This window comes from Anthonomus grandis, chromosome 1, assembly GCF_022605725.1.
Source record: "Anthonomus grandis grandis chromosome 1, icAntGran1.3, whole genome shotgun sequence".
Taxonomy (NCBI): domain Eukaryota; kingdom Metazoa; phylum Arthropoda; class Insecta; order Coleoptera; family Curculionidae; genus Anthonomus; species Anthonomus grandis.
In genome coordinates, this window is record NC_065546.1 from 13,189,422 (window position 1) to 13,214,619 (window position 25,198).

A 25,198-nucleotide genomic window follows, 5' to 3' on the forward strand; every position below is an offset into this window, starting at 1 on the left:
AAACTCTTTAATTACATCTTCATGTTGAGATCGTAACTTACATCTAAAGAATGAAATGTTGGGCGGTTTGCTTCAGTTAAAGAAAATGCAATATAATTTGTTTTAGATATGTTGAGTGAGAGCTTAAATGTGTCTAACCATATTTTTATTTTACAGATGGCCATAATTGTACTTCTCCCTACTTTATCCCAAATGTTATCTAAAAAATGACTGCTGTGTCGTCGGCATAAGATATTACAAATCCGTTCACAATTTTTAGATCTGTTAGTGAATTAATACATAAAATGAAGAGTAATGGGCCCAGTACGGTTCCTTGAGGAATCCCAATCTCCATATATTTTCTATTTTTAAAAATTGTTGTCTACTTATTAAATAGTTTCTCAATAAATTTAAGACCGTGCCCCTCATGCCGGACCTAGACAATATATCAAGAATCCGGTCATGGGGCACGGTATCAAAGGCCTTTGCTAGATCTAAGAATATCTCAATAGAAAGAAAGAAAGAAAGAAAATGTGCTATATTACGTAAGAATAATCTTGTGTACAAGCATCCTACAAGCTAAAAAAACAAAACACAAATACAATTTCAAAAATTGACAAAACAATGAACAAAATTAAACACAAGAAGACAAAACTTTTTAAACATACTTGAATTAAAGATAACTAAATAAAACAATCAATTACTAAATAAAGGTAAACTTGTTGACAAAACTAGAGAAGAAAAAAGGAAAAAAAGAAAACTTTCCAACATGTCCAAGGTTAAAACCTATCATTAAAAAAGTCATCCAGGTTATAATATGCCTTAGCCAATAAAAGCGACTTTAATTCTCTTTTAAATTTCTTAACATCCGATATATGTCTAACACACAGAGGAACATGATTGTAAATTTTTTTACTTATGTAAATTAATGAGTTTTTGGTAAGGGAAGACGTAGGAATAGGTAGGGGAACATCATTTACACGACGAGTCAAATGGCCAGTGTCAGAGGGTAGTTTGGGAATTTTGTGAATAAGAGCAGCTGTTTCTAAGATAAAGAGTGAAAAAAGAGTTAGGATTTTTTCAGAAATAAAGAGGGGTTTGCAAGAATCTCTTAACTTAGACTAACTTTTTATTATCGTCGAGTAAATTTGTAATTTGTTTAGTAAGCTGGTAGAGGGCGTCTGTGGTACTAGATCCACTAAGAAAACTATATTGGTGTATGGTTATTAAGTTTTTTTCTTTAAATACGTTAATAATCTTCTTAATAATCTTTTAGGCACTTTTTAAAGATTTTATTTTTGAAAAATTATTTATTTCGCTAATAGGTTGATAATTGCTGATATTTGCCTTGTCTCTGGATTTAAAAATAGGCGAAACAACTGAAAATAATTCAGGAACTTTACCTGCGGCAAAAGTTAGGTTAATAATGTGAACCAGGGGACGAGTTAAAGATTGAATGTGCCTTTTTAATAAATCTAGATATTAAATTATTTATTCTAGAAGAACTATCATTCTTAAGACAATATTGGAAACATCGATACTTAAGAATCTTTTTTTGAAGGTGGTAGACAATGGTATAGTGAAAACATCTTGTCGGACTTGCATTGTCTTATTTATTTAATATAACACGACGTTTCGGTTGGCAAGTATCTCCAACCGTTATCAAGTGTAAACTGACAGCAAACTACTATTCTATAGGCTTATATACTAGATGTGTGCAGCGATGTGAAAGGGTGGGGGGAGGGGGGGGGGGGGAAGTCATCAGTCTTCATCATCTGGGACAAAGAGGAAAAAGCACTTCAGGATTTTCTGCTTCACCTCAACAGTTTCAGACCAACAATCAAGTTCACGATGGAGACAGAAAAGGACTCAGCTCTACCTTTCCTAGATGTCCTCGTTAAAAAGGTCGGCCGAAATCTACGAACTTCAGTTTATAGAAAACCAACACACACGGGCCAGTATCTGCACTATGAGTCCAACCATCCTGCAACCACCAAAGTAGGCATCATAAGATCCCTCTACAATAGAGCTCGAACTATCTGTAGAAACGACGAGGATCTCAAGACTGAAGTGGATACCATCTACAAAGACCTACAACAGAATGGATATCCAAAGAAGCTAATAAGTAGGACCATCCAAAGGACGCGTCCAAATCAAATCAGAGACGAGGCCACCACGACAACCAGACTTCTACCCATACCTTACATTAGGGGTACATCGGAACACGCATTGCTAGCAAGTACAATATTAGAACTGCCTTTAGATCTAGCACCACTATCAGAAGCGTGGTATCAAAGACCAAACCAGATGGCATGGTGGATACCAAAAATTGCGTCTACCGGATCCCATGTGAGTGCGGTGACTCATACATAGGTGAAACGAAGCGCCCCCTAGAAATCAGAGCGAAGGAACATCGCAGCTGGACCCAAAGAGGAGAGGTTTCCAAATCCGGAATAGCAGAGCACGCGTGGCATAATGGACACAATATCCATTGGTCAGAAGCCAAGATTCTGCACAAGGAACAGCACTGGCGGAAGAGGAAGTTCGTAGAGGCAGCTTTCATTTCACAGAATCAGAGGATCTTCAGCCAGCCAAGCATCGATATACCCAACATCTGGAAGCCTCTACTCTCAGGACAGTGTAGGATCTAGAGAGACGCGTGCCCCCCCCCTCCCACCAACTCTTTTCACGGATGACTTCCCCCCCCCTCCCCCCACCCTTTCACATCGCTGCACACATCTAGTATATAAGCCTATAGAATAGTAGTTTGCTGTCAGTTTACACTTGATAACGGTTGGAGATACTTACCAACCGAAACGTCGTATTACATTAAATAAATAAGACAATGCAAGTCCGACAAGATGTTTTCTTTAAGAATCTTTGTCATGTTTCATCAATTTTAGTCCTTTAAAATTATTTTTTCTGTGCAAAATCAATGAAGCGCCTTGTCTATTGACTACTATAGTAAGTTGAACAATAATAAAAAATATTGTCTGATATTTAACTTCGTGAAAATCCTAGAAATTTCGATTAAGTGTCATTTAACAAAAAGTCTATTAGTTAAATTTCTACATATATTACACTTTTGTTGAAACATGGTGGTTCTACCTAAATTATTATAATTTACTACTATACATATTTATAAAGGTTTCTTCTTCTCTTTTTTTTTAGAAATCAAAGATTTTATACATGGTATTGACGTCATCTCGTAAATTGCGTTGAACTTGTCCTGAACTGATAAGTCATATCTACAAATCCGTATCGCTATTGACTTTTTTTTATCTTTCGCTAATAATCTTTTTTTTGCTAAGGAATCGGAAAGCATATAAATCCTTTTAAAATTTATTCATATAAAGATTATTTCAACAACATTTTATTATATTAAAGCTCTCTGATTAGAGAAATGAATATATTACTTTTGTGTGCAAATGCTTAAATAAATAAATCCTATAATAGGTATATTTGCATCATGCTAAATATTCAATTAAATACTTAATCATAGTTTTGGTATGAGATTGTATTTACAAACAATCTGTCCATTGTGTAACGCATTTTTATTCCGCGAAATCTATAAGTGAGATATTCACTGAATTTACCTGCGAAAAAGCAAGAATTTTTCTGCATCCAAAGGTCGATTGGCGTAGATTCAAATTCGCCGATGCATCAAAAAGTATAATATTAAAATAATGAAAACGTCCGCTCCAAGTTCTCGGATTCACTGCAACAATTGGTTAATTGAAAGATCTGGAACATATCCTACTTTTTTTGTTCCTTTAAATTTTGGCTTGTACATTGACCTCTATTTATATGTATTTAGTATAGCACGTGTACATTGAGTGATTTTACAAAAGATAATAAAAGTTTATTTTTAAATGCAATGCTTACTCTTTAAATCAGAAAAATTCGATCAAACAGATATTATTTTAGTTCTGATGTTATTTGATCTATTTTTTTTAAATATAGGTATGTATATACTCTTAGCAAACAATTGCACAACTTTTTCATTCTTTAGGCTAATTTCTAAACTGTTTGATTGAAAAGTTGATGTCTGCATACTTTTCATAAACCCACAGGGACTATCTTGGACGCAAGCCTAAACTTTCATGCGCATGCTAATTACATCATGAGGAAGTTTTCAAAGAAAGTTGGATTTATATTATATCAATGCACACAAAACTAATGTTTTATAATGCTATTGCCCTTTCCCATCTGCAATTCTGTTCGATATTATTATTTAATTTACCCCAATATTGTATAATAAACCAGTTTGAAATAATACAAAATAGAGCTATGAGACTGATCCTTAAATGTAATCGTTATACCCCAGTTATGTCGATGTTAAACGTCTTAGGTATGTTGTCTGTGAACCAAAGAATTATGTTTAATATTTATCTGTTTATTTTTAAATTAAAACATCGTCTGCTACCAGACTATGTCTGTGATAAATTGATAATTTTTAGTGATATTCACAATTATCTTACTTACAACCGAACAGATTTCCTAGTTGACAGATGTAATACAACTCAGTTGCTCAAGTCACTATTATATAGGGGCTTAAAAGAATTTAATAGGTTACCGGCTAGTCTTAAATCCTGTGATAGTTTTAACGTGTTTAAAAGGCTTCTGAGAAAATTTGTTCTAGAGATTTAGTATTTGTCTTTTTTATCTTTATTCTGTGTTCTGAATTTTATATTCCGTATTATATCATTAAACGCTTTATTTTATAGGTTTAAATTATTTTATGTCATTTTAAGTTTTATTTATTATTTATTTTACCTTAATTTTATTGTGTGTTTGTGTTCTAATTTTATCTCATTTTATATATTAAAATTTTATTTATATGATTTTATTTTTACATTGTATATGTTTGTTTTTCTTACCTTTTTTTAAATGTCCACTCATATGTGAATGCCTATTCTTAAACATATTTATTGGCCAACAATACTCGTACCTTATACCAGCACTATTATTGTAATATTATCCTTATTTTTTGATTTTTAATTTTAGTTTCTTAGTTTTTAATATTATATTAAATGCCATACTATGTATTTAATTTTTATGTAGCAGATTTTGCTAAATAAAAAAAGATTTATTTAACCTGTAAGATATTATTTAGTGATTAGCAATGTCAGCTTTCTACAGCAACTAACTCGTTAAACAACCAATCTAAATTGATTAAAGTTTCGCCTAGATTAATAGTACGAGTATATACATTGAATTCTTGAAAGCAAGTCTGGGTGAGGCTGACAACTTTTATCACAATTTTTTGGTACATTCTTTATAAAAATGAGTAACTTTATTTATATATAATAATAAAATATCTTAAACGACGTACAAGAACTATGAGTAGATTATGCTTAGGAGGCAAAAACCGGATAAAAAAAATAGATATAAGCATTACAAGCGCAAATTACTGGAAAACCAAAAATTGAGAACAAGAAAAGAAAAAATGTTACTTTCAAAAATTTGTGGAAAATCTAAAATACCAAACACTAATATTTTGTTTTAGTAAAGCAGTGACAGAGATTGAAGAATAAAAGAGAAATGAAGTTATAGAAATGATAAAACAAAGTAATAAAATAAATGCAAAAGTATTTCTTTTAAACAACATACCATAACTAACACCAAAAACATTTTGAAATCCTATGAAATCAAAAATGAAAATAATATAGAACTAAAAAATAAATTGTAGCAGCGCTAACTACAAAATTTAAGGAGAACAATTCCAAATACATAAAGGAAATTAAAATACCACCTTTATAAATTTAAAAATATATATATAAAAATATAGTGCTAATTTATATTATTTAATTTTTAAGTTTCAGTTCAACTAAGAATTATTTAAATATGTTATTTTTTTTTCAAATTTTATATTTTTCGTTTATTAAGTACGTAAATACGCTGATATTATATACCAGGTACTTAAAGTAATTATTTTTAGGTTTCTTCCAGGTATTTAAAAAACTTTTATTTTATGCTTTATAAGCATAATGTATTTTTTTAATATTTTTCAGTTTGTTGTTTCAGATTTTTTCTTTTAAGATTTTCTCCGGCTTACATTTCCATTTAAACTATCGTAACTAAAGGAAATAATTTTTCTTTCAAATTATAATTTTTCTTTATTGCCTGATTGTTTTTCTGTCCAGTTGGACCAGTCTATTAATTCATTTATAAGGTCTAGATCGAGCCACTGTTTCGATCACTGAAAAAATCTTCTCTTTGCCTTACCAGATTAGCATGAGTCAAAAATTGTAAACCATTGTTTAGGAAGATCTTCAAAAATGGATAAAAATTACGTCTAGTAAAGTTAAACAAAAAAAAAACAGTATCATTGGTTTTGCCCGCCTCTTTTGGCTAATATCTATGAAATAGCAAAGACCTTAATAATACCTATTCCGCTCATTGAGAATTCTGGCAACAGTTATAGCTTTTGTTTTTTTTTTATGTTAATGACCTCTATATATTTTTAACACGTGCGTATTAAGTGATATTATAATAAAAGTTATGTAATAAAAATACATAAGAATAGATTATAAATGTAAAACATAGGTATAATTGTAAATAATACACACAATAGGATTAAATACATACATTATAAAAGTTAGGAACAATTGTATTGCTTAGCAGCAAATTAGATGAAATAGCGGGAAAATAAGTCTTCAAAAATACATCACAAAATATAATAAATGTTAAGTAATAAAAACGCACGGAGCGGAAGATATTCTAGATGTGCAACAAACCGTATTTTTAGCGATGCATTAGCAAATGTTAATTATGCACATTACCTTCAGATGTTTAAATAGGATTTGCAAAAATTTTCCATTGAATTAAGTTTTACTTGTTAGCAAGTTTGCCGCCAGGCAGTCATTATCAAGGCACATAAAACTTTGCAAATATTTTATGTTCATTGTAATATTATGTTGGGTCGAGGTGTTAATCCAGCGATAAATGTGGAAATTTTTAGGATAAATAATAAGTTTTATTAATGAAAAAAACGTGTTTGCTTTTGAATTTGGTTCAGAATATGCATGTTGTTTGGTTATAATTTAGCATCATAAATGAAAATTTAAAATTTAATCTTTTTTAAAAATTTCTCGTTTTTTTCCAAGAAAAGATTTTGTTTAATTAGATTTATATTTAATTATCTTTTTCATTAAATTAAACTAATAGAATAACATTTATCAATGCCCGAAATCTTATAATCATAAATAGAAAAAATATAAAAAAGGAGGTCCAAGTATGATGGCAGAAAATTAATTATTTAAATTTCAAGGGATACATTTAATAAAATTGGAAATTATTAAAAGTCTCGTGAATTTGGTTTAAAAGGAAATATTTTATTTAACAATTACTATTAAACGTAGTAAAGAAAGATATATAGAGCAAAAGGTAAATACCGAAAAGGACAATGCGAGAGACTAATAATAAAAATTAATAAACGAGCAGAATCATTAAAAAACCCAAAAATTAAAAAGGAGAACTTGGCAAAGAATATATGCTTTGGAATTTGGAAAAAAAATTAACCTATGGATCTTATCTGGTCTTATGGATTTTTCTTTATACTTAAAACAATTATAAAATAATATCAGCTTATATAATTATCAAATTAAAGCTTGCGTTCGTTATATTAAACGACTTTTACGGCCTTTACGAAGCACCTTTAATAACACCGAAAGAAAGAATTCATTCAGTTTAACTATTGTTGTCAACATTCAAAAAACGCTTTTTTACAAAGATACAAGGTTTCACATTTGAAATTCGATAATATATTTAATAATAATTAAGTTATTTAAATGAAATTTAGAACATTTCAATGCTAGTGATTTTTTTAAAGAAAAAATATTTTTTACTGATTTATGAAAAACAATTATAAACTAAAGTAACGAATTTAATCACTGGATTTCACCTACAATAATAAAGTAAAAGAAAATCAAGTGCAAATGGAAAATGATAAAAATTGCGCGCAATGTTCTTTATTCACCTCAATTCATTTTCAATATCTTGTTACTAACAAATTTATTGTAGTAAGATACCTCAGGCGAATTTAACGATATATCATTCCACACTTGATAACTGATAAATTCTTAAAATTGAAATCTTCTTTTGTTAGTAGGGAACCAACGTAGAGTTTTTTTAATAGTGCTAGGGCACTTAAAACATAGAATGAAGCCACTGGCCCAATACTATTATCCATGTCATCATTTATGTAATTTTTAACTGGCCAGTCAATCTATCGTTAAAAATAATTAGTATTGAGCAGTTCTCCTTACACCTATTCCAAAATCCAGGAAAGCGTATTTAACATTGAAGTCTGGGTAAGTCCTCTAGGTAGTCCTACAGATTATTGTTTAGAAACTCCATAAACAGTTTAGCCTTAGGGGTAGGAAATGTAGATATCGGAAACATTATCGTCAATAACGTGCAACCAAATATATACGAAACATTAATTTTCAAATGATCTTTCAACCGAATTTCTAGAGGATTCTGATGTATCAAAATATAAATAATGGTAAATTGTTACCCCAAGTTTGATGAAAGAAAACTATTGGTTCTTTATATCATTGAAAAGTTAGATTTAGCATTGTCGTGGAACTATGGGCAGTTTGTTTGCTTGCAACATCTCTGATGCAATAATGCCAAACGCTTGTGTAGAAATAGCAAAAAAACATATTTTAATATCGTAAAAATTAGTCACCTATTTTCACAGGCACAAAACACTACTATTTCTTTTGAAGAAAATATAGAGCATTATCTTTAATAAAATATGATAAGATACTCTATAAATAAGTCAATATCCAAAGTTAAATGAGTGCAGTTAATGTCCCTATATTAGAGAAAAAGGCAACAACATCGCAACGCTGCGTGATCGCATTGTTGATTCCACCGACACAAGAAATCTTTACCAGTGACGTCGTCAAGAAATATTTACATGATAAATATTATGCTTTAAATTAATAATAATATTACCGTTTATGAACTCTTTATATGTTTTTTTAATGTACTTCGTTGGAGTAAAGGTCCCTATCTAATAAAAAGCATTTTTATGGTTATTAAATATTTTATAATTATTATAGATTCCTTAATAAGTTTTTATTATTCTACATTTATAATAACAGTATCTTGATGTTATGACAGTATCGATATTTACTTGTGAAAATATCGGCTTGAATCATCTTTTTTCTATGGTACGTCACAAATGGTACAAGTTTTTACCATCGTCACAGTTCACAAAAACATTTAAATGAGGCCTTTTTCAACCAAAAACTAAAGAGAAAACACAGAACACAAATGCTGAATGCAAACACAAAGCCGTTTGACAAAATGACATTTCGCAAGATGACATCAGTTTTTGCTTGTGGTGTTGCCATTCCAAATTTTTTAGAGGCAGTTTTAGGAATAAGAATGTTAATAATTTGAAGATCTTATTTTTGCGCTTAGAATAAGATATATCTATTTTTACTTTTTAATTTTAATTCATAATGTAATACCAATAAGGTAAATTAACATTATTATATGCATTGATTTATAGCTGAAAATTTTCTCTTTTGAAAATATGTGTAAACTTAGTGTGTGACAAGAGAATCGATGAATATGTTTGTAAACAAAACACCTCCCTTGCCCTTGTGCACATGTTGAACTCAAACAAAGTTGTTGTTTACTAATTCTACTCTATCAATGTTCTAAGCTTGGTCCAAAGAATTTTATGTAAAAAGTGAAGATTTTCTTATGTCAAGTTAAAAAGCCAATAATAAAATCTAATTCTTTTTTCAGCCTTACCAGGATGCAAATCCTAAATATGCTGCAGATGATACTTATGACATCGTATTGTGCTCGTGTTATTTTAAGCTTACGTACGTGAAGGTGCAAAAGTTCTAGGACAGAGCTCAGCTTTGGATTGTTATCAAAACTACGATTATTCTGATTGTTATATCGACATTTTCTGTTCTGTTCATTACTGCCGCTTCTTTATTTGGATCACAGAATCGGTAGCAAAATTAAATAAATAGCCATACATAGAAAGCCATACCAAGAAAATAAACGATGATCTAAAAGCCTTAACAGACTTTTCACAAAAACACAATCTGCAAATAAACTCGTCTAAATCTACCATCTTGATTTTCGGCAAAAATCGCGAAGTATTGCATCAGAGTATGGCTTTGGAAGCTTCCTCAAACAAGCTTTTGCATTCTACTTGTTCCCGCAATTTGGGACTTCACATTGGCACCAATATGAGGTATAAACAGCATATAAGTAAGTGCATTCAATCTGCTTATTCTAATTTAAAACAACTGTTTCTGCATAGACACCTGCTTTCAACATCTCAAAAAATTACCTTATGCGACGCTCTGGTTTTGAGTCATTTTAATTTTGCCGACGTCGGATATGGTCCATGTCTTAGACTCTATCGACAAAGGTCGAATTCAGCGAGTGCAAAAGTCATGCTTGCGATTAATTTACGGTATTCGTCGTGGAGATCCTGTCAGTTACAAGCTACGACAAACCAAATGGCTTTCCATGGAGGATCGTAGAAATGTGCATGCTGCTACTGTATTTCACCAAGTAATAACTTTAAATCGCCCCTCGAATCTATTAAATAAAATACGCTATAGACGTGACGAACATTCTTTGAATCTTCGGCATAGAGGTCTAATTTCTCCGCCCTTGTATACCACAATGTTTTATCAGCGGTCATTTTCTTATAATATTTATTTAGATTACAACCAGATTCCTGAGGACTTTAAAAATGTATCAACAAGCATATTTAAACATAAATAGAAAAAATATTTATTGCGGTAGAATGGGTATATCTGGCGATCGTCGCGTTTATTAAATATGTATTAGGTATATAAAAGCTTATTGGATATTTGGCACTTGTTGGGGGATACCTAGTAATTTATTTTGAATGCAACAAAAGAAACAAAAAAGAAATTATAACTTATTTCATGAGGGAGATTAAACACGAATCTTTTTTAAATTGCCTATATTATGGTTAAGATTTTTTTTTAAATTTTAAAGCATATGATATTTATTATCTTTGTATCTAGTTAAGATATAATACTTTATTGTAAATTGGGCAAATAAACGATTTATTATTATTATTATTATTATACAAAAACGCCGATAGCTGTACTCTTTTTTATTTCATCATCATTTTTCACTTTTCGAATTTGAGTTTTTTAGTGGCAAACGATGTGTCGAACAAAAAAAGTCTTTTTTTGTTGTTTGGAAGATTAAAAATATAATTCTTATTAAAAAAAATCAGTTGGTTATAATTATTTTTCACAAAAATTACCTGAAGAATGTGACTACATTTCTGCTACAGAACAAAGCATTGTGAAAGCATAAAAATTTCAATTAAATATCGAATGTAATTTTTAAAATAGAATTTAATTTTTTTTTATAAACAAATTGTTTCGAGTATAGTTTATGAGGAAAAGTCATAATATTCAAAGGAAATTCGAGGGTTATCAGATAATTACCTTACCAGATAATTATCGCATGTAATATAATAATTTGAAATAACTTCAGTTAAAAATTAACTTCAGGTACCTTCGACATAAATAATATTCTTTCCTATCTTTCTATAATAGGAAGTAACCGAAAATGCTTTGAGACTATATATGTCCATGAAGTTTTCTTCATTGATGCCAATGAAAAAGCCAGAAAAGAATAAAACTATTATTTTAAACATATTGACTATTTTTCTTATCTCCTGAATTTTAAACCTTTATTGAAGGTGTATTGTTAAACATAAAATTTTATGATTACCGTCTGTTTATATGTTATACCATTTAAAGTCATTGAGATACTATTAGTAACTCTTTTCATGAATGTATAATCGACACTTATTATTATTTTTTTTCAATTATCTTTCTTACCTGCGCAGGCATAACTTCAGCATTGCTTCCACTAATGTTAATTCCAGCATATAGGCAAGCTCTATAATGAGCTTCCACGATATCCCTAGCGTAAACCTTATCCGCTCCAACACCACAATAGTAGGGACCCTGAGGACCTGGAAAACCGTTCTTGGGCCAACCCAGAGGCCGCAGATCCATGTCCAGAAGGGTGTATTCTTGCTCAATTCCGAACCAAGGTTCAGATGCTTTTGCTGCTGTCATGGCTTGTAGGCAAGATTGTCTGAAAAAAAAACAAAATAGGAGAGTTGTTAATTTTGTAAACAAAAATATCAAAATGTAGATTGGATTTTGTTGGTGATGAAGACGACACTGATAATGATGCATTATTACAATCCTTCATCGTCAAGTCATCCGTTAATTTTTATTTATTAAATAAATAATCGCAAGAGTTTTTCTGCATACTTGGGATTATGATTGCAGTGAAGTAGGGAAGGAGAATGAAAGAGAAATGTGACTAATAAGATCTCTACAAGGCTGCCAACATAGATAATTCCTTCTTGACACACGACTATTGTCAAATTATTCTTAGAACTCTATATAAATTAAGAAACATCATAACTCTTTAGAAATTTAGGATTCAAATATTTAAAATGTTGTTATTTCCAGTGATTTTCTAATAAAATATGAGGTATCAAAATTCTTTTATCTCTAATAGCCAGTCATAAAGAAAGGTATAGTAGATTCTGAAAAAAAAATACAATTTTGAGAAATATAGAAGCAAAACACTTAGTCATTTTTCTTAACTGACTTTAGAGCAATTAAACGTAATGCAATATTTTTTAAGAAATTTCCGATTATTGGCAAAATAGTTATATTTAGCTAATATTTTTCTCAATTCAAGTAAAAGGAGGGAAAATGTCCCTTGATAACGCAGAAGATTTAGTAGATAGACAAGGGTTTATAATTACTAGCAAATTTCTTGTCAGTCAACGTTTTTAATTGGTCGAATGAACTCATAAGAATTATCTTTGTCGATTTAGTACAAATTCCAAGAATAAGGATAAATTCAGACTTGTCTAAAAAGTGGTTTGATATAGAATCGTGTTTTGAAAATTAAGAAAACACACATTTAAAAAGTATAGACTTGCTTTAAATAAAAACAGCTTAACTTATAAGGTCTTCTTACAATTTGATTCGCAAAAGTGATGGAAATACGTATCTTTCCTCGAATATGTTAATATCAACTTGTTAAAAAAGTTTTGGTGATAAGAAAATAGAAATTTGTCGTTTTTAATTTCGTTGTACTACCTGTCTTTATTTATAAGCATATGTTACGAGTATTATCCTGTGCAGCCAATTTCATACATGAAATAAACACATGTGTCATTCCATTCAATCTGAATCAATAGAAATTTATGAGATTTTGAGTAACCTAAATGAAATTTTAATAATAAGGTAAAACTCAAGCAATTTATGGTGTTTATATACCTGCTATTAAAACTGTATGTACGGGATAAACCAATAAATTCAATAACCAAGTAAATCTACAATAATTATAGGTTTTACAGCTTTTTATTTAAGTTGTTATATTATGTTTGTGTAAATGTATTATCACAAATATATTGCTAATTACTCGAGTTTACTTCATTAACATAATTACCTTTGCTTAAATTATTATATTATTGCCTACACGTATTAAAATGCCATCATCGAACAAAGGCTCTCAAAATCTCATTTCTTTGAAACAATAGATACTTTATATCGAAATGTATGTAAACAATACAAAGCTCAAGCGATTTCAACTTAAAAATCAATAAAAGTACTAGTTAAATTAAAATTGAGTAGGTATCTAATGTTTTTTTAATGGAAAATTTAAAAAGACAATTTTTACTTACCTCTTATTTGTATCAGTGGGTTTCTTATTGTATTTGTAGGTATCACAAAGAACCAACTTATTTAATCCTCTGTTAAAAGGGTCATTATAAATGGCAACAGGGTGCAAATAAGTATCAGAATTTGACCCTTCTGCTTGATATGTTGAGCTACCATCGTAGTTCCACACTGGGAGCTCTGAAAGAAGTTAAATTAGAATATAAATTTCAGTAATTTTCTACATAATATTACATAACTAAATTGAGCACTGAATTGTAAAAAAGAGTTTTTTTGAAAAAAAAAGAAAACCTAGTGTTAATTGACTTCACATTAAATTTTAAAACAATAATTTTGTGTAAGCAATTTTATTACTTTTTTAATGTTATTGCACTTGTCAATTACAAAATACTTACCTTCTGGCTTATTTGGTATAAAGTCTAATGTCCTAGTCTTTGCTCTGACATGTTCGCCGGTCCCATCGATCCAGATATACGTGGCCATAACCTTTCCATCAGGAATTGGTAAGTCAAGGTATTTGTTTAATACTGATTTATTTAAAGCCGCATTGGGCGAATGCTCTAGAGTAAAATTTGGCATTGTTGTTTATCTGTAATAAAAAAATATATATTGAAGAATTTATTAAATTTTCTTGGCTTTATTTTTTATGGAATTGGTAATATAACTGCAAAAATCGGTCACAAAATAAGTTTTAAGAGAATACAGAGATGGAAAAAAAATACTAGTTTTAAGTATTAGTCACTGGAAAACTAAAACGCCGATCCTTTTTCTCGATAAAAGTCAAAAAATAAACCAGAAGATGCAAAAAATCTGAGGGCAAGATTAGAGTAGGCGCGCCTAAGAGTACGCAGACCTCGGATGAGCCATATGGCAATACCGCGGGTCGAATCTAATATGGCCATTTGTAGTTGTTTGTGTCAACGTGTTGTCTAGTGAATTTAAGTTTTAGTGGGATTATTGATAAACGAATAGTCGTAAGTAATATAAAATATGCTATTTTGATGTAATATTTAAGTGAATATACTTAAGGAATCATATCGTGTGGAAACATTTGTTAGAAAATGCATATTAGCAGTTAAATTCAACGTTCATTAGGCTATAGACTCACCTAAAAACATCCTTGTTTTGTCAGTTGCATAACACATTTTTTACAATATTTCCGAATCCTAGAAAGGGGAGCTAATAGTACGCAAAATTTAAGTGCGTACTCTTTGCCACAGTTATTTATTTTAATTGCGTACTCTTTACCACAGTTATTTATTTTAATTGCTTAGTAACGATAGGCGGCTTTAATTACTTTCTGGATATAAATTTCAGGATAACAAGGTGATAATGGGAAAATATAAGAGGAAAACAAATCGTACGCTGAAATTTACACAAGAATTGCTAGACGAGGCGCGACTTAGAATAGACCGGGGGGAAAGCAAGCGTTCAGTTGCTGCTGCCTTGGGTGTTAACGAATGCTCTTTACGGAAATGATTGAGATTAGGGGCTATTCCACCATTTTTGGGGCGTTTTAACTCAGTTTTTACTCTCGATCAGGAAAAAGAATTGTTGAATCATATTAAAGATTTGGATAACCGATTCTATGGTTTGCGCATGAAAGACTTGAAGTCGCTTGCATTCCAGTACGCCGAGCTAAACCAAATAAGGCACACCAGAGAAAAAATGGCGGGTAATCACTGGGTTAAAGATTTTGCTAAACGAAACTTGCTGTCTCTTAGAGCTCCCGAAAAAGTAAGTTTGGCTAGAGCAATTGGCTTTAATAAGATTCAGTGCAATAGATGTTTTGAAAATTTAAGACAATGCTATGAACAAACAAAAGCACCAGCTCACCGCATTTTTAATATGGATAAAACCGGGATGTCGACGGTCCCTAACAGAATACCCAAAGTTTTTGCCCCCAGGGGCAAGACAACAGTTTCAAAAGTGGTTGCAGCAGAACGAGGTTCGTTAGTAATAGATGTGTGTTGTCTGGGAGCTTCGGGAGTTTGGGTACCCCCCGCTCTTATCTTCCCACGCAAACATATGAACGATGAACTTTTTTATAGATGTCCACCTGGAACTTTACAATTAGTGACAGAAACTGGTTATATGAATTCGGAGCTTTTTATAAGGTGGCTTAGACATTTTCAAGACTACGTAAAATCATCAGAGGATGATCCTGTTGTTTTGATTCTTGAACCACACATCACATTATACCCTTGAAGCAGGTAATTTTTGTCGGAATACCTGTATTCTAACTAGTTCTTCTATCGTTGCCGCCCCATGGGAGCCACAAAATGCAGCCCCTTGATAAATGCTTTTTTGGTCTATTGAAAACTGCATTCTTGAATGAAAGCGACAAATGGATGATTCAAAATCCTGGTAGACCAGTGACTCTGAAACAAAAGTCTAGACTATTTCATGCAACTTATTCCAAGGTTGCAACAATTTAGATTTGTGAAAAGGCATTTAGTGCTACAGGATTTTATCCTTATAACCAAGATGTGTTTGCAGAGGAGGATTTTGCACCTTCACAGGTAACTGATCGAGCCTTACACATTGAACCAACAAACGATAAGCGATATGAAAATGAAGAAAAGTATTAAACAACCACGACTCCGACGATGATGACAATTTGCCTATTTCAGTTTTGATAGATAGGATACGTAAAGAGCCTGTTACTCCAACAGAAATACACGATGCTAACCTCAAAACACCAACCAAGAATACTGATAGCAGTTGTTTAAATAACCCGATGCCAAATTCAGAATCTATTCAAGGCAGCGAAGATATCGAAAATGTAAAGTCTAAACTGTTTTCTTCCCCTAAAAAATGTGATCTTGTCGTGCCTGGGACATCATACCTCTACCAAAGGCAAAACACGAGCAAATTAGAAGTGTTCGGTCCAAAAGGTAATTATAACAGCACCAACAATAATAATAAAAGCTCTCCTACTTTTAGTATTTAATAAAGATATTTTCACATTTTTTAGGTCGGAAATATTATCATCTACACCTTATAAAGACTGCAAGAATCCACCTCCCAAAACAAGACGAGCAGCATTAAAAGGAAACTTACTGACAGCACTAAGCAGAAAAAGAAGAAAATGCCTTCGAAAGCTTTGAGCATCAGCATCAACAGCAATCAAGAAGATAGACAGCATCTCCTGGATGTGAAGAGAACTACAGCAATTCTTACGGTGGAGGCGATTGGGTCAGGTGCGCAACATGCAAGTCCTGGTGGCATAAAATTTGCACAAGCTACATGGGACAAAAGCAATTCCATTGCGACCTATGCAATTAAACATTTCTTAAACATTGTGATGTTGCGTACTCTTAGCCCAACCTTTGCGTACTCTTTGGCATATGTGGCGTTAAAAGTACGCATTTGTATTTTTTTAAAAAAAGGGTTGTATTAATTTTAATGTAGAAATAGTTTTTTTTAAACTGTGTTTTTTTGTTGGCTAATAGAATATATGTTTGGTTGCTCACTATTTTTTTTATTGTAGTTTTATGTAGAAAAGAATATTAAGTGCGTACTCTTAGGCGCGCCTACCCTAATATAACAACAAATGCATATAGACCATTTTTTATTAAGAATTTGTTAGCCAGATTATAATTGGAATTAAAGAATAGAAACTTTTACTAAGTGGAATATAGTAATTTGGTTTCTTACTCATATCAAATATCTAGCAATCAGAAATTAGTAACAATAAGGAGTCAAAAAAGAAGTCAAGCTCATGCCACATTAAGACATGGATGAAAAATAGCGTAGGAGGGAAGTAAAAGCAGACTAAATTGCAGTTAGTTTATAATAAAATAGCCGTTTAACCTCACAAGTTAAACCTCTCAATTAAATAATTAAGAATATGTTAATTTTGTACTAGTAATAACAATAATTAAATACTATAATATTTTATTAATTAGAAAGTATGTCATAAAAAGTAATTAGAAAGTTGTCGTTCTAAAGTTGACTTAGACTACTTCTGCTTTTAACGTTTTTTTAAATAAAAAAAAGTCGAACTTAAGGGGTTTTTTTCTGGAAAGATATTCCACGAAATACCTGAAATAATTAATGATGTATTAACATTTAGCGCGAATGAATCTATGAGTTTTAAATTCGATTTAGTTTTGTATTTTTATATTTAACTAAGTAACTTATCTGCTTGAGAAAGAAAGGACATAGTGAAACATACTTTTGGAACAATAACAAATATAATATTCATTTTACAAATGGTAATATCTTAGAAAAAAAATTAAAATAAAAAGTTAGATAATAAAGAAATTTATGATATAGAGAAGTTTCCAGATCTAAAATTCTTAATTATTTAATTATTGATTAATAATGTAAATTTAAAAAAAAATATTTGTTTCTAATTATCTAATTGAACTTTATTTATGAAAAGCAAAATAATGCATATTTAACTCAATAAAATAGATTTGATTTAATTATAAAATTATATATAATATTTATATAATTATATATAAAATTATATATATATGTATAAATAAGAAAAAATAGTCTAAATACCCTTAAAGTAAAATAAAGCTCTTAATCTCAGTAGCATAGTTTTTTTCTTTAAGTCACTTTTATCTAATAATTTATAAAAATGTAAAATTAAAATTATGTAAAACGATGAATTTTACCAGTAACAATAATAATCACAAATGTTTCTGCATTAATTATAAATAAAAAGGAAATTATTTAAAATTATCATGAAAGTTTTTATTTAAGATAACAGGAGCCACATTAATTATTTTTTTCTCTTTATTCTTCTAATTTACTTATAAAATTTGATTTAAAATATTTTTTTTAAGAAGAAAAATTATATTTGTAATGGCTTTTATTTTGAACATAAAGAAAAACATCCTATGTAAAAAATTTTGGAAAGACTTATTAACATTTTTTCCAGTAGTTTACTGCAAAATTAATTAATATTTTTTTACAATTTTAATTTCAGTCATTGTGAGAAATTAATACTTATTATTTAATGGAAATAACGCTTTTATCCTAAAAAACATAATAATGTTTATTATAATGAAATATAGAATTTATCTGCCTTGAAAAAAAAACTCAATATTTATATTTCTTTTGCAAAATATCTATCACCTAGTAGGTGAACACAAAAAACGACTTAAATTCATCTCAAGACACACGATATTAAAAAAAAAACTATTTTACCAAAAATAATTTCGAAACAATAAAAATTATCGAATCTTTTAATCCCAAGTCAGACGCTACTTTAAATCTTTTTGAAGTTTATTGGATAATAGAGACCTAAACCGTATTTTTAAATGATATTTTAAATAATTAACACTACATATAAAACCTCAATTCCTAAATCTTACCTAATTCTATCAGTCTAACTAGATACCACACACCAGTCCAAACTTACAGCTTATTATTGCCAGCAGAGAATATAAAATACTAACTCTTATATTGTGATTTTTAAATATACTAAACTCTTCAGATGTTTGCTTTCGAATGTTACTATGGCTTTAAATATACATATTATTTCGTAATTATATTTACTTTGACGTAATTAGTTAAAATAAATGGGATTCTTATCAGTAAATAAGTATTTACAAAACAACTAAGTAATCGTCAAGATTCGAATTTATTTTAATTATTAATATTATATTTAAGATAAGGTAATGAGACGTCATGAGAGTTAGAATATGCATGGACCCCCAAGAGATTAAAAATAATTATTTGCAAAAACATTTTTAAAGATTGTTGAAAATTTCTTAATTGTATGTTATGTTATATAACAGTATCTCTTGTATGACGAAAATTAACGCAATATTGCTAATCCTTGGATAACATTTGCTTATTTTTTTGCCATACAACAGAAATAAAAATGTTTTAAGCATGTACGGTATTAAAGAGTGTCCAGCAAGCCTAGCTCATTGATTAAATTTAGGCCTATTAAAAATTAACAAAAAAATGCAAATTGTAATAAACAAACTGGTTTGACAAGTGATTTTAAAAGGTATAAAATATCGCTTTCAGCATCGAAAGTATGTATGTACCTACCAGCCAATTAAATAATGGGTTACTCAATGCCATTGGGTAAGACATCAGAAAATTTGCAGAATAATGCAATACAGGGTGTGCTTTTGTAAAATTCCATATTAAAGACAGATGATTGTTGGTTACGTGATATGCCATTTAAAATAATGCAATGAATTTACGAATTTGTTAATAAAAATTATATAATAGATCTAATGATTAAATAAATAGAACATTATTTTAGATAAAGCAAAGAATAACATAAGTAGAAGATATATATAAAGTACGTGAAATGGGGTGAATTTGATTTCGCGGGGCGACTTTGATCACCATATCAAAATATTTTACATTTAAATTTCCCGCGCATATTAAGTGCCGATTTTTTCCGTTCGGTAAAAAATCGTATTCATTAATGGTGTAGCTAGTGATCCATGTGCATGTTTTTTGTCAGTTAAACGTTTTTTTTTGGAGTTTGCGGCTCTCAAACATGTAAGTAATATTTAGACAAAAATATACCCTTCCAAAATTTGACTGCTATTTAAAAATACATGCAAATTGTGGATATGTGCGTGATATATTTAGTATCCTAAATATCTTGTATTTTTATAACCTCAAAATGAAGTTTGCGGCGTTGCCGGATTTTGTCAAATTTTAAGATTTATTGGATGAGGTCAAATTGATCAACTGAATGGGGTGAAATTGATCAGCAGATTGTAAAGCTTATATAATTTTAAGGGTATAGTACTACTAGTAATAATAATATTTTTGGTTTTAGAATATTGACATAATGCAGAGAGTTTATAAGAGAAAAGTTGGGGCACGAAGGTACAAAGACTACGGTCAAGAGTCCATAGAAAAAGCGTTAGAAAAGGTCATAAATGAAGGGTGGAGTTTACGCAAAGCTGCAAAATGGTTCCAGAATTATTACGGGACCTTAAATAATAGATACCATGGGCGTCATGTTAAAAGTAACGGCGGGCAAACCGTTTTTAGCTCCAATGAAGAGCAATCAATTCTTAAATGTGTTGCTATTTGTGGCGAATGGGCGTTTCCTCTTAATTTAACAGATTTAAGGCATATGCCAAAAAACCTGCTAGATACCCAAGGTCATTCAGTGGCAAAATTTAAGGACAATTTACCCGGTACCGATTGGGTTTTTCGCTGTTAAAAAGACATAACAATGTAATAACTCAAAGGCTTGCAGCTAATATTAAAAGAGCTCGTGCTGATGTTTCCAGGCAAACATTAACTGAATATTTTGAAAACCTTAAAACAACTTTAAATGGTATTCCGTCATGCAACGTATATAATTATGATAAAACTAATTTGCTTGACGACCCTGGGCGCAAAAACTAATATATTCCCGTGGAGTAAAATACCCTGAACGAGTGTGCAATTTTACTAAATCTGCAACCTCAGTGATGATGTGTGGTTCTGCAGCAGGAGTTCTTTTGCCACCATATGTAATTTATCGAGCTGAAAAAATGTCGGCGCAGTGGACTGAACAAGGACCAAAATTAGAACCCTGTTGCATAGATATATGCTGTGCAGCTGGATCACGATACAACCGAACGTCACATGGGTGGATGGACGCCGAAACTTTTAATGACTGGTTTAAGTCTGCGTTTCTTGCCAAATCTTTCTATGCCAAAAGACAGCAAGGGCGAAAAATTCTAATAGGCGATAACTTTTCACAGAGCCTCACATTTCACAGAAGAAGTTATTAGACTGTGTGAAGAACATAACATTGGATTTGTATGCCTGCCAAAGAACACATTTATGTCAGCCGTTGGACATAGGGTTTTTCAGGCCATTTAAAATGGCCTGGAGAGAAGTCTTGCTAGAATGGAAAAATACGTATCCGACACATTCATCAATTGACAAAAAGGATTTCCCACATTTATTGCAAAAAACCTTGGTGACAATGGATAGTAAACTATCCAAAGATAAAATACCTCATGCGGTTAAACGAAATCTTATTTCTTCTTTTGAAGCAAGTGGCGTAGTCCCTTTAAATCCAAATCGAGTATTAGACAAGCTGTCTAGAGAAGATTTTAATCAAGATCAAGCGCAGTGTGGTAAATTACTTACAACAATAGAGATTTTCAAATGGTCCAACAAGACCAAATAAGAAGAGAACAAAACTTGATGTTCAGCCAGGGAAAAGTGTGACGACCCAAAATGATTCCAACAGTTCAGACAGCGACGTTAAAGAGCCTATAACAAATGATAATTCCGACGATGACATGACCGCTGACGATCTATTTATCCAGTTACAGGAAAACGAGGAAATTGAATATTTGGAAGTGAGTCAAAGTACCATCAAAATTGGGACATTTTTATTGGTTAAAGTGTTGGGAAGCATGCGAAAAAGTATTAGCTATCGTTACATAGCTACAGTTCAAAATTTCAATGAAAACGAATTCGAAGTTCTGGGACTAAAATCTTCCGATGGAAGAAAAACTGTTTTTAAACCACAAGAAGGCGACGAGTTTTCCACAGAGTTAGCAGATATAATTGCTATTTTGCCAGAACCTGCCGCTGAATGCGTCAAAGGTCAAATCATTTATCAATTCAAAAAAGCAGTAGATAATAAGGAGCTGTAAATCCTTACTATACGCATTACTGCTTCTGTCTATTAATTGAAGATTTGTTTCTTTACTTTTTGAATGTCTTTTATAAGTTTTTGTATTTTTAAACAAGTGTTTTTAATAAAGTATTAAAAAACTGCAATGATTCTTTTTTATTTTACCTAAAAAAATAACCAATTAGTGAAATTTTATGACTGATCAATTTCACTCCAAAACCTAGAATTATCTGTAACTTTTAAACGGATTGATGAACTTAAGCGGCGGTTAAATTGTTCATAATGCATTTTAAGGCATTGCAACAAGAATACAATTATATGGCACTGATCAAAGTCACCCCCCTTTTGGTATGAAATTGATTACACCTTATTTTGGCATTTTTTTAAACAACTTTAAATTTAGAGCAGATACGATTGCAAAATCCTTTTACGGCATCCATACACAATCATTTATGAATAATTTTAATATCGATACGCAGTTATCAAAAGAGTTACAAGCAAATTTACAAACGAAATGATCAATTTAACCCCGTTTCACGGTATCGAAAATGAATATGCTCATTAGAATATATAGACGTATATTTAAAATTAATGCACCTATACCATTTACTCTTCTTTTATTAATCTATTATAGGTATAACTTCATTAATACTAATTCTAAATTAACATTAATAAACGCTAAGAATAAATAATATTTTCAAATAAATACTACCTGTAATGGAATTAATGTTGTTTAAATTTTGATTTAGGAAGTTGTAACTAGTTACTGCAATATCAGTAAAAAATCTTGTAGAGAGGCATTTTCAATAAATCCAGTCACATTTTAGAATATCATATCGGAGCACCAAAGGAAAGTTCTTCAGAATTAATACTAATCATATATTAAAATATAAAAATGTAATTTTATAAAATACATTATGAGACGATCATACAGGATGAGTCATTACTATTGCGTAGAAAGATTCCTGAATCCTGCTATTCCACATAGTCAAATGTTTATTCGCCTCCATGACCGACTCGGTGAAAATGGTAGTTTCAAGAAATTGACCGCTAACAAAGAACAACCTCATACAGTTGCAAATGTAGAAGCGGAAGAGGCAAGTACGTAGTACTAGTAAGTAGTAGTAGAACTATTGATACAACGGTAAATATAAGACAATCGACAGTCTCTAGAATAGCGAAGAGGAAGCTCTTATATTCGTACCATTTACAGTGAGTGCAAGTACTTTTACCAGGTGATTTTTCTCAAAGACTCGCATTTTGTCGAAGGCTACAACAAAAAATTGGAGAAAATCCTCAGTGGTAAGAATACTATTCACATATGAAGCAAATTTCTTAAAAAACGCAATTATAAATTTTCACAATTTTCGAATATGGACATACAAAATTCGAATTATTGGTGATAACTTGATTGGTCCATGTTTTTCACAATAATCGAATATGGACATACAAAATTCGAATTATTGGTGATAACTTGATTGGTCCATGTTTTTTGCCAGAAAGATTAACTGGAGGTGTTTATTGCCATTTTCTCGAAGAGGAACTGCCTCTATTATTAAAAGAAGTCCTCCTTGAGCTGAGATACCAAATGTATTTTATGCAGGATGGTGGTCCAGCGCACTTTCGCTTAATTTTTTGAGAATTTTAGATAGAGAATATCTAAGCTGCTGAATAGGCCGCTCAAAATCATTAGACTTTTTCCTCTGGGATTACCTAAAACAATTAGCTCATACTACTGTAATTGAAAATGTTGAAGAGTTAACAAATAGGGTGTGGCATATTCTGCGACAATTCTAAACGCAGGCATAATTGAACGAGTGCGGCAATCAATGGTTCCTAAGGTAGGTGCTAGCATTGAAGTTGAAGGGTAACACTTTTAACAGCTTTTATAACTTCTATTCCTAGTTTGTGTTTTACGTCATGTTAATCACTTTGCCCTTTAGTAAAAACTTTTGGTTTTGTAAGAATTAAATTGAATGAATAAAATGGTTATTTTCACTGTTTTATTTAAAAACTCAAAATGTAGTACATGGCGTCTTCTTTTAGTGACATCAAGTCTATCAAAAAATTTAAACTTAGCACCTTAACATAGCATCATTGGTTTAGAGGAAGTTTTTTGACTATTTTGGCCCAAGGAATACGCCCTTACATTTTCGTGCAATATTAATGACTCACCCTGTATATATTTTCTATATTGAAAACTTGCGAGTCAGAAAAGTTCCGTTTAATGTTGAAAACTATATTAAAGCTTACATTATAAAAAACGAAAACATTGACAAACTTCTAATAAATTGAAAATAAATGGAAAATCCTTTCAATTCTATCCTAAACAAATTTCCTAATAATAGTACAAACCTGGCAATGTAAAACTAAATAACATTTTATGTGTATTTACAGCAACTTTTTATTATTTAGTCATTATATCTATGACTGAGTATATATATGAGTCACGTACATCAGGATACACTTATTACATAGGCTAACATTATAGATATTATCCTAAGTCTTTTATATATATTGGTCAGCAATCGGTATCGCTCAAACCTATCATTGTTTTCTGTTTATTTAAGATAATTATAAGGCTTTGGCTATTTAAATATATATGCTAATTATTTTCACTTTTTTAGAGTCTTCTTCTTTATTCCTATAATCCTTCGACGCTGTTCTTTTATTAATTTTAAATAAGTTTGATTCAGACTGTAAGTAGCACTAGTGTCTTGCTGTTGGCTAATGAATTATTTAATTACCAAGTTAGTTAAAGAATTTAGTTAAAGAATTTAAAAAAAAGAGTCATTTATTCTATTAACTATTTAATTTACTATATTATAGCGGGTATACTAAACATGCAGCAAAATTTTAAGGGACAATTCTAAGGATATTCTTT

General features: G+C 30.6%; 1 protein-coding gene across 2 annotated transcripts in view; it reads right to left on the reverse strand.

Moving 5' to 3' along the window:
* Window positions 1-25,198, reverse strand: part of LOC126745938 (glutamine synthetase 2 cytoplasmic) — a 71,312-nt gene that overhangs the window by 16,587 nt on the left and 29,527 nt on the right. Inside the window, exons 1-4 of one of the 2 annotated variants that reach the window (XM_050454009.1) lie at window positions 19,064-19,222; window positions 14,126-14,319; window positions 13,736-13,910; window positions 11,859-12,120 (exon numbers count right to left, since the gene is read on the reverse strand). In XM_050454009.1, the coding sequence (XP_050309966.1) occupies window positions 11,859-12,120; window positions 13,736-13,910; window positions 14,126-14,309 (621 nt within the window). In that variant the 5' untranslated portion in view covers window positions 14,310-14,319; window positions 19,064-19,222. Of the gene's footprint in view, window positions 1-11,858; window positions 12,121-13,735; window positions 13,911-14,125; window positions 14,320-19,063; window positions 19,223-25,198 lie in introns of those variants that run through there. The other variant, XM_050454004.1, reaches the window with a different exon arrangement.